A 10,114-nucleotide genomic window follows, 5' to 3' on the forward strand; every position below is an offset into this window, starting at 1 on the left:
TATATTGATACTGTTGTTATGTTAGTAAATAAAAAAAATTAAATATGTTAAAATTTATGTATCATTAATTTTTCATCTGTAAATAAATGCAAAATAGAAAGGAAACAATGGTCTCCTTCATGCATGGGTTTATGAGATTAGTTTATTTATTACTGCCTTTGTTTTGTGTCAAAATATCTTGCTAATCAGGAATTTTCTGAAAAAGTTACTACGAACTCCAGTGTATGCTTTAAAGTGGAGTTGGGTTATATATTCACCTGTAACACAGTCAGGACTCGAGGGTTCTATAAACATTTGTGGACATGCGTGGAAAAGTGACTGAGTAAGGAATAAATACAAATTTTAGCACCACACTATTTTTATATCCACTCTAACTGGACCGTTAAATAGGAGTTTTGTGCATTTTTTCACAGTAAACCAAAAAGTGCCCTTTGTTCAAAGCTCTCTAGCAGCATATTAGTTTGGCCAGAAATGTGCCCATTTTTTTAGGAAATTATGTCTGCTTCAATTTCTTATAAAATGTTACTTCCAGGAATGCTTAGTTTTCAAGTAATGTGTGAAAAACTAGAAAGGTCAACCAGGGTGGAGGCAAATCTAAAATTTAGATTCAGTACCCAAGGGAATAACAATAGAACTGTTGAGATATATACTTCTATATTTTTCTTTTACCTTAGATGACGACTATTTTGCCATACAAAACCTTTCCCATAAGAGTTCAGAGTTCAATATCTTAAAACTCCAGTTTTGACTTGCACCATCTTTGCTTTCAACGGTTCATATCTTTGTAGTTTAGATAGAATGTAGACATTAGAGAATATTTGTATGTGTATATGAAAAATACTGTAATAGTTTCAGGCAAGAGGTGCAATGAACAGAGGTGGAGGTGCTGGAAGAGGTGGGTTTAGTGGTGGTCGTGGCCCATTTGGTCAGCAGAGAGGTGGCGAAGAAGCCCAATATATTGTACCATCGAACAAGTGTGGTGTCATTATTGGGAGAGGTATGTTTAATATTTGCTAGAAATTATTATTATGTTATATGCATTAATATTAAAGTAATGGTTTTGGGTCAGATTTACGCTGTTATATTATTTGTTTCTATATTTGTGGACTTATATACCTTAGGTGGGGAGACTATTAAGCAAATCAATCAAGCTACAGGAGCTCACTGTGAGCTGGATCGTCGACCTAACAATAATCCTAATGAGAAAATCTTCCTAATACGTGGAGCTCCTGAACAAATTGAAGCAGCTAAACAGATGATTGCTGAAAAGTTAGGTCAGGGCCCTCCTGGTCCTGGGGGATTTCAACCTCAGCAGCAGTGGGGTGGACCCCCACAACAACCTTATCAACCACCATACAATCAACAGCCAGTGGACCCAAGTAAGTACATCTGTTGAATTCTGATAATCCGTGTCTATGGAGATATCAGAATGACTGAATATAAATTGCTGGTGAAATAAGTGATGTCGACTGTATGATTAAAAGGATAAAATAAATTAAGCATAATAAATAAAAATGAAGCCTCATGCTTGATAATACAATTAAAAAAAAAATTATTTATGGGGTATGCAAAAACGGTACTATCTTTCTTAGAGGCTGTGGATGGCCAAGTGTGTTGAGCTATTAAGTTGACATTCTTGTGTCAGAAGCGGTGCTGGTTTGAAGTCGCAGGTTGACTTTTATTTTGTGGTGGACCCTCAGAATAAATTTCATCTTTCTCACTCTGGCTAGAATTGGTTGGTGACCTGTAGAATAACTTGTCTTTTTGACTCTAAGTTGGAGAACATAAGGATATTAAACCCCCCCAAAAAAAAAAAAAAAAAAAAATATTTAAAAGTGGTTAGTACAATTTTGACCATTGACTAGAAAATTTGAGTTGATATATTATACAATTTTAATTTGGAGGATGATACTAGTGGGTAGAATGGATACTTATGATCATTGGAGTTCTCTGTGAAATGTGTATTGGAGATCTTACTTGGTTTTTCCTACTTCCTCGTCTTTTCACTGCTTCTGCTTGGTGCCAGTGTGAATCTACTAACTCATTCTGTATTTTCTTTTAACACAATAAAAAATTAACAAATAAATTCACTCTGAATTTGTTCTCCTGGATTCCAATACTCCTATTAGTTTACCGGATCATCAAGAGATTGTAGCAGCTTCTTGCTCTTAATGTAATTATTAATAAATAATAATTTGAATTGTATTTCTTCCTTAAACAAACTCCCACCTAAATTAAGCTAGACTAAATTTATAAAAAATAAAGGAAAAAAGTTGGTTATTGGCTAAATAGACATGTACAAAGGAAATTATTTATGGTCTCTTTTTAAATGTTCAGATTAGAGGAATATCGAAAGAAATTATGATAAGAACATACAAGAAAATTTTGATAATTTTAAAATAGAACTTTATTACTAATATAAAGAAAAGAAATAAAAATAGCTTGTGTTTTAATCATAATAAGAAATTGAAGGCATGCCCTAAGTGCATGTAAAAAAATAAAATGTAATTGAGAAAACAAATTGTAAATAAAAAACTATACTAAGGTTTTACTATATGGAAAACATTATGTTACCTATCAGGGCCCTGTTTCATAATAAAGTTCAAACTAATATTATTATTCTTTTCGATTTAACTTAATACAATCACACTGACTTGTACAATAGTAACTTGTACTTTAGTACTTTTTAATTCCTGTAATATCACTAATAGTCCTCCCTATTATGAAAAAAATAAGTATTAGTGTAATTAACACGTCACTATACTTGTATTTTGAACTAATACTATTAGCTTTCATTATGAAACAGGGCCCAGGAAGTTATGTGGCAAGATTCATTGCCAGGTGCTGGTGTGGTTGCTAATGATGTCCGAATCAAGAAGTTTGCTGTGGTGGGCATATCACATTTATTAAGATCTTCATTCACCAGGATTAGCTGACATGAATTGAGATCAACTTCAATTTTGACAAACATTGAAATTTCCTCTGGTTGAGCCCCGAAAACTTTAGCTGATTAGGATTTCATGCCACCTACCCTGATGACTCCAACCTCATTCACCAAAAGTTGCAGTTCAGCTTTACAGGCATGCTGAATTAAATCCTGCAAACAGTGTAGAATAAGAATCGGTGGTGCATGAAGATGGTTTGTATTCATGCAGCTGGCTGTGATGTTGAGCATTATGGCTGTATGAAGACAAACCATCTTCCTGCAGCTGGCTGTGATGTTGAGCCTTACAATTATGGCAATTAAACTTACGTTTGCATTCAGATATTAAGAGATTCTGCAGGTTATTGCCACATTTCTAACTATCTATGGATAGCATTATGCTCTTCTAAGGAGATGTTGCAGAATTTGAAAACCTCTTGTTCGTTTTAACAGAATGGGCAATAATCTGGGTGCTAGTGTTGTCTGGGGTAACCCATGTGCTTTATAGATGTTTTTACAATCAAACATAGTACTACCAACCACCTTAACCTGGTTACAAACTGCGCTTCTCAATTAAAGGCATAAAGAAAGAGTAGAGCAGATTTTCTTACAACCTGGCCGTTAAGGTTGCCCAGGACTGCGTTCACTTCATGACTTGAGCAAACACTCTTTCATGGTAGAAATCATTCTTCATCTGCTACCATTATCTACCACCTCAGTCGTTTCATGAACCAAACCTGTAGAATAGTTTCTAAATCTGCTCCTCTACTTCCATAACAGCTTTGTAATCCATGACATGTTCCTTCATGTTTCCACTCACAACAAAACCTCCAAAGATATGCTGCTATCTTTTCTCCATGACTCCAGTCTTATATCCTGTAGTGCAGCAATGTCCATTACTTATGAGGTTCATATAGAAGCAGTTGTAATGCTTCAGCCCTGTTCTCACTAAAGAGTGAGCATTCATTCACCAGGATTAGCTGAGAGGATTAAGATCAACTTCAATTTTGACAAACATTGAAATTTCCTCTGGTTGAGCCCCGAAAACTTTAGCTGATTAGGATTTCATGCTACCTACCCTGATGACTCCAGCCTCATTCACCAAAAGTTGCAGCTCAGCTTCTGTGCTACTTATAATGTTTCGTGCATTCCTTGAAGTTATTTTTAAAGGGTTGATATTTGAGAACCATAATTAGGAATGGAATTTGGCCTTACTTGGTTTTTCCTACTTCCTCATCTTTTTACTGCTTCTGCTTGGTGCCTGTATGAATTTACTAACTCATTCTGTATTTTCTTTTAACATATACAATAAATAAATTCACTCTGAATTTGTTCTTCTGAATTCCAGAACTCCTATTAATTAACTAGATCACCCATAGATGGCAGGAGCTTCGTGCTCTTGATGTAATTGCAAAGTTATAATAATTTTGAATCATATTTCTTTTCTGAACAATATCTGTTATTATCTTTAGCCTGATATGGAGTCAATTCCTTTCAAATAAAATATAAAAGGCAGGGGTATATAACAAATGAGTTTTTTAATTTTGTCATTATATTGTTCATTCTACTGATTTAAGTTGTCAAATTTTAAATTTATTTTAACTATATATGTATATATAGTTGACCGTAAAAATTGATACATAAGAAGATGGTCAGGGTTGCGGTCAAAAGTGAAACAAAAATAGTTGTTAACTATTTTTGTTTCATTTTTGACCGCAACCCTGACCATCTTCTTATATATTTTAACTATAGTGTTGTTTATTTTTTACTATGTCTTGAATATTGATTTTCTGTGTTAATATAGTATTTTTTTTCTCTTGCTCATAATTATAGCAATAAGTTATCATTGAATGAACCTGTAGAAGTCGAATTATTGATTGAAGGTGTATATATATATGTATTTCATTTTTTCTTTTGCAGCTAAATAAGTAGACAGTTTTTATCATTATTATAATGATTTTCATTTAGATTTTGCAGGTGGTGCAATACCTAACATGGCTGCTGCTCCTCAAGCTGATTACAGTCAGCAATGGATAGAATATTATAGGAGCCTTGGCCTGCACAATGAAGCAGATGCTATAGAACAGCAAATCAAAGCAAAGGTTTGTATTTTTTTGATCTTTAAATTTGATGATCCTAATATTTTTATGTCGGTAAATAAATTATATTATGATGAATAAATTTATAAATTATTTTGAATTGATATTTTAGTGTTTTGTCAAAAGTTAACTATGCTCCTTTCATACTTTTGCCTTTTTTGTATCAAATTGTTATATTTTCTCTTTTGGTAACATTTGTTGAGTTGAAACATCTTGTATTATGATACCCTAAACCAACCGATGTTCATAAGCACCTGACTGAAATAGATGGAACTTATTCAAGTAATAGTTTTTACTGTGTTTTATGCATACATGTATTTGCATATATATATATAAAGAAGTTTCATTGTACAACACAAACCCTGGCATGACTCATTCATTTGCTCACTGGTAACTAATACAAAATCATTTTAAATTTAAATTTTTTATGAAAATTTCTTTTTCCATTAGCTGTTTAAAACACTCCTTTGTTTGTTTCTAAAGAAATTTCATCTAGTTTACTTTGCAATAACTTATAATTGTCTAATATGAATAGTTTTTAATTCATATATGTATATATAGTTGACCGTAAAACTTAAATATAAGAAGATGGTCAGGGTTGCGGTCAAAAAAAGAACAAATAGTTATAAACTATCTAATAAGGTAAATTAAGGTAGAATAAATATTATGTAAAAATTAAGTGATAAGAAAATTATATATAAATAAAAGGAAGGAAGACATAAAATAGTATTGATATAAAATAAACTTGAATAAACAATGATAAGATTACATTTAAAAAAAAAAACGTAAAATATACAGTTGAAAAAGTACAGGAGACGTATATAAAACAAATGAAGAAGAAAATAGAGATTAAATAAACGTTGTGAAAGAATAAATTTAAATAAAAATAATAATGATGATATTAAATAATAATAAATGAGCAATGAACAAACAGGACCACCTACCTGTATAAAGCGATATGATTTATTATCATTTAATATCATCGTTATTATTTTTATTTATATTTATTATCCAGGATAAGTCCCTGGAAATGTTCAAAAAAAGGATAAGGGTGCAAGTACATAGGGTAATTGTGTGAATATGGAACATGAGCCAGGAGCATTAGGCAATTTTATGAATATGGGACAGGATTAACTAATTACAGTTTGGATAAGATAATTCATTTTATTGTTCTTTTGAAAAATCATCAAATGCGGAACAATTGATATCTCTGATTCTAATTACATCAGTCATTAAATTTGAAAGATCTGTCTAAAATAATAATTTTTTAACTAGCAAGCTGCTCAGGCCGCTGCTGCTGCACAGCAGACACAGCCTACTCCTCAACCTCAGCAAAATGGGGCAGCACCGGACTATAGTGCTCAATGGGCTCAATATTACAGAAGCTTGGGAAAAATTAAGGAGGCTGAGTCAATAGAGCATCAGATGAAAGCTAAAGTAAGGATTTTATTTCATTATTTTAGTTAATTTGTTGGTACTTTCCACATTGATTAAAGTTGTTATCCTTTTATGAAGACTTGTTTTAGTGTATTATACTCTTAAAAAAGTGTTTAGTTCTAAAACTATAGTGTCTTGATAGGTTTATCTGAGATAGTGTTCTGGTTTTTTAACTAAAGACTTTTGGCATTATTAAAAATTTAATTGTTTAGTAAAGCATTAAAATTTGTGATATTGCAGTTGTGTGCTGGGAACAGTTGGTAATCCACTTCCTATAAGATGTTATTTTTAAAAAGATTTCTTCACCATTTCATTAAAATTGATTAAAAGAAAATTATATACTGGCTATATTATAAAAAAAAAAAGTCCCAATCTTTCATACTGGCTTGCAACAGGTGGTGCAACTGTATAAGTTAATTACTTTTGGTCTCAAGGGAACAACCAATGAAGCCTAGTACTAGGAAGTAGAGATGCGACATCGATAAAAAACATCGATGTTTTAAAACCTCGATGTTCAATACTAAAACATCGATGTTTTTTTTAACCATTTCAGTAACATAAAGACTGTTCTAAAGACTACCCATGCTCCGGCCAGTCAGAAGTGCTTTTTCAATCAACCAATAGGACATGGACTCCAAAAAACATCGATGTTTTTACAATATCGTTGCTTACAATACGTTACCCAAAATACATCGATGTTTTTAAACAACCATTTGAGTAACGTAAGGTCTGTTACAACGACTATCCAACGATCACGCATTAAAAGGCCTGCCAGAAGTGGTTTTTGAAAGTAAAAATCCGACATCGACCACAAAAAACATCGATGTTTTCACAATATCGTTGCTTACAATACACGTAAGGTCTGTTACAACTATCCAACGATCCGCATTTAAGGCCTGCCAGAAGTGGTTTTTGAAAATAAGAAACCGACATCGACTACAAAAAACATCGATGTTTTTACAATATCGTTGCTTACAATACGTTACCCAAAAAAGCATCGATATTTTTGAACAACCATTTGAGTAACGTAAGGTTTGTTACAACGACTATCCAACGATCACGCATTTTAAGGCGTGCCGGAAGTGGTTTTTGAAAGTAAGAATCCGACATTGACGTTTTTACAATATCGTTGCTTACAATACGTTACCCAAAATACATCGATGCTTTTGAACAACCATTTGAGTAACATAAGGTCTGTTACAATGATCACGCATTTTACGGCCTACCAGAAGTGGTTTTTGAAAGTGAGAATCCGACATCGACTACAAAAACATCGATGTTTTTACAATATCGTTGCTTACAATATGTTACCCAAAATACATCGATGTTTTTGAAAAACCATTTGAGTAACGTAAGGTCTTTTACAATCACACATTTTAAGGCCTGCCAGAAGTGGTCTTTTAAACAAGGAATCTGACATCAACGACATTGATGTTTTTAAAAAAAGTTGCTTACAATACATTGCCCAAAAAACAGCGATGTTCTAAAATATCGTTGCATACATTGCATCTCCCCAAAAACATCGATGTTTTAAAATATCGTTGCATACAATACATTTTCCAAAATACATCGATGTTTTTTGAATAACTATTTGAGTAACGTAAGGTCTGTTACAACGACTATCCAACGATCACGCATTTTAAGGCCTGCCAGAAGAGGTTTTTGTAAGTAAGAATCCGACATCGACTACAAAAAACATCGATGTTTTTACAACATCGTTGCTTACAATACACGTTAGGTCTGTTACAACGACTATCCAACGATCACGCATTTTAAGGCCTGCCAGAAGTGGTTTTTGAAAGTAAGAATCCGACATCGATGTTTTTACAATATCGTTGCTTACAATATGTTACCCAAAATACATCGATGTTTTTGAAAAACCATTTAAGTAACGTAAGGTCTTTTACAATGTCTATCCAACGATCACACATTTTAAGGCCTGCCAGAAGTGGTTTTTTAAACAAAGAATCTGACATCAACGACATTGATGTTTTTACAAATCGTTGTTTACAATACATTGCCCAAAAAACAGCGATGTTCTAAAATATCGTTGCATACATTGCATTACCCAAACACATCGATGTTATAAAATATCGTTGTTAACAATACATTTCCAAAAATACATTGTTCTTTTTTGAACATCTATTTCAGATACATAAGAACTGTTTCGATGAGTTAGAAATGGTTGTCGGGACAAAGAATGTTACTAAAAAAAACATCGATGTTTAAAATATCTATGTCCAATATTAAAATATCGTTGATTGATTTTGAAGTGGATAATTATATGAAGTGGTCGTCGTAAGGGATCTAGTATTTGAAAACTTTTTTAATTTGGTCCAATGCATTTAAATATCAAAAATCAATAAGAACAATTTACAAAATAATATATCATTTTCTAATCAAATATACAACACAAGATCAATCACATGTTTACACTTAATTTATTTATTTAATACCAGATCAGCTTGGTGCACCTTACTTGCTTGATACAACTGTCACATCTAATTTGTTTTACAATTGATTATGAAGTGGATAATTAATTATATGAAGCTGTCCTTGGAACAGACCTAGTATTTGAAAACTTTTTGAATTGGGTTTAATGGAGTTAAATATCAAAAAATCAATAAGAACAATTTACAAAATAATATTTTATTTTTAAATCAAATATACAACACAAGATCGATCACATCATAATCAACAAATTTATGAATACATAAGTAGTGAACTAATTCTGTTATGTTGTTAAGTTACCGCTATGTGGTCATTTTTATTTGTAATTGTTATACATTGCCAATTTCTGAACTGTATGGGTACTATGTAACAATTTAAATATGTAATATACCTTTAAACATTATGAATACATAAATGGTGAAATAATGCAGTTATGTTGTTAAGTTACCGCTGTGTGATCATTTTTACTAATGTAAATGTCATATTTTATATTTACATTATTTTTATTGTAAAATCACACAGGATATCTTGCTGGATATTTTTATTTTTTACTAATAATTTATAGTTTACTAAATCTAACTGATGACTACTCATTTCTAAATAAAGAGAAGTAAACACAAGTGAATGTTCTTGGAATCACTACGCTTTGAGTAGCTATAAAGGATAAGCTTATTATTGTTTCACCTTGGATTTCCAAAAGACTCTAATCCTTCTTGTTCTGTGTGATTTCTCAATAAAAATAATGTAAAAAGAAAATAATACATTTACATTATAAAAATAATCGTAAACAATTTTTGTTGAAATAAACTTGGTAGTTACTTTCAAAACGTATGCTGTAATTATTCTAATTAATTAATGAAAATAATTAATTATTAAGGCAGTATGCATCCATTAATATTATAAACCTTATACTGCACAATTTTCCACATTTGAGGTTTTTTATTGCACATAATTTCGGTCCCTAATATTGAGTACCATTATTCCGATGATTAAATTCCCATGATCTGTATGATTGACTAATTCGTTTTTAGCAATGTATAACAATTACAAATAAAAATGAACACATAGCGGTAACTTAACAACATAACAGCATTTTCTCACTATTTATATATTCATAAATTTGTTGATTATGATGTGATCGATCTTGTGTTGTATATTTGATTTAAAAATAAAATATTATTTTGTAAATTGTTCTTATTGATTT

The 10,114-nt window shown here is 31.6% G+C and overlaps 1 protein-coding gene across 20 annotated transcripts in view; it reads left to right on the forward strand.

Moving 5' to 3' along the window:
• Psi (P-element somatic inhibitor) overlaps positions 1–10,114 on the forward strand; it is a 122,588-nt gene that overhangs the window by 39,230 nt on the left and 73,244 nt on the right. For 16 of the 20 annotated variants that reach the window (XR_010843064.1, XR_010843062.1, XR_010843053.1 and 13 more), the window contains 4 exons: positions 850–997; positions 1,122–1,379; positions 4,892–5,025; positions 6,298–6,459. Coding sequence is in view for 2 of the 20 variants with exons in the window: in XM_014423479.3 (XP_014278965.1) it covers positions 850–997; positions 1,122–1,379; positions 4,892–5,025; positions 6,298–6,459 (702 nt within the window). In the remaining 18 variants the exon portion in view is untranslated. The remainder of the gene's footprint in view (positions 1–849; positions 998–1,121; positions 1,380–4,891; positions 5,026–6,297; positions 6,460–10,114) is intronic. The other 4 variants (XR_010843059.1, XR_010843060.1, XR_010843065.1 and 1 more) reach the window with 4 other exon arrangements.

This window comes from Halyomorpha halys, unplaced genomic scaffold (genome assembly GCF_000696795.3).
Source record: "Halyomorpha halys isolate HHAL.00 unplaced genomic scaffold, Hhal_1.1 Scaffold424.1, whole genome shotgun sequence".
Taxonomy (NCBI): domain Eukaryota; kingdom Metazoa; phylum Arthropoda; class Insecta; order Hemiptera; family Pentatomidae; genus Halyomorpha; species Halyomorpha halys.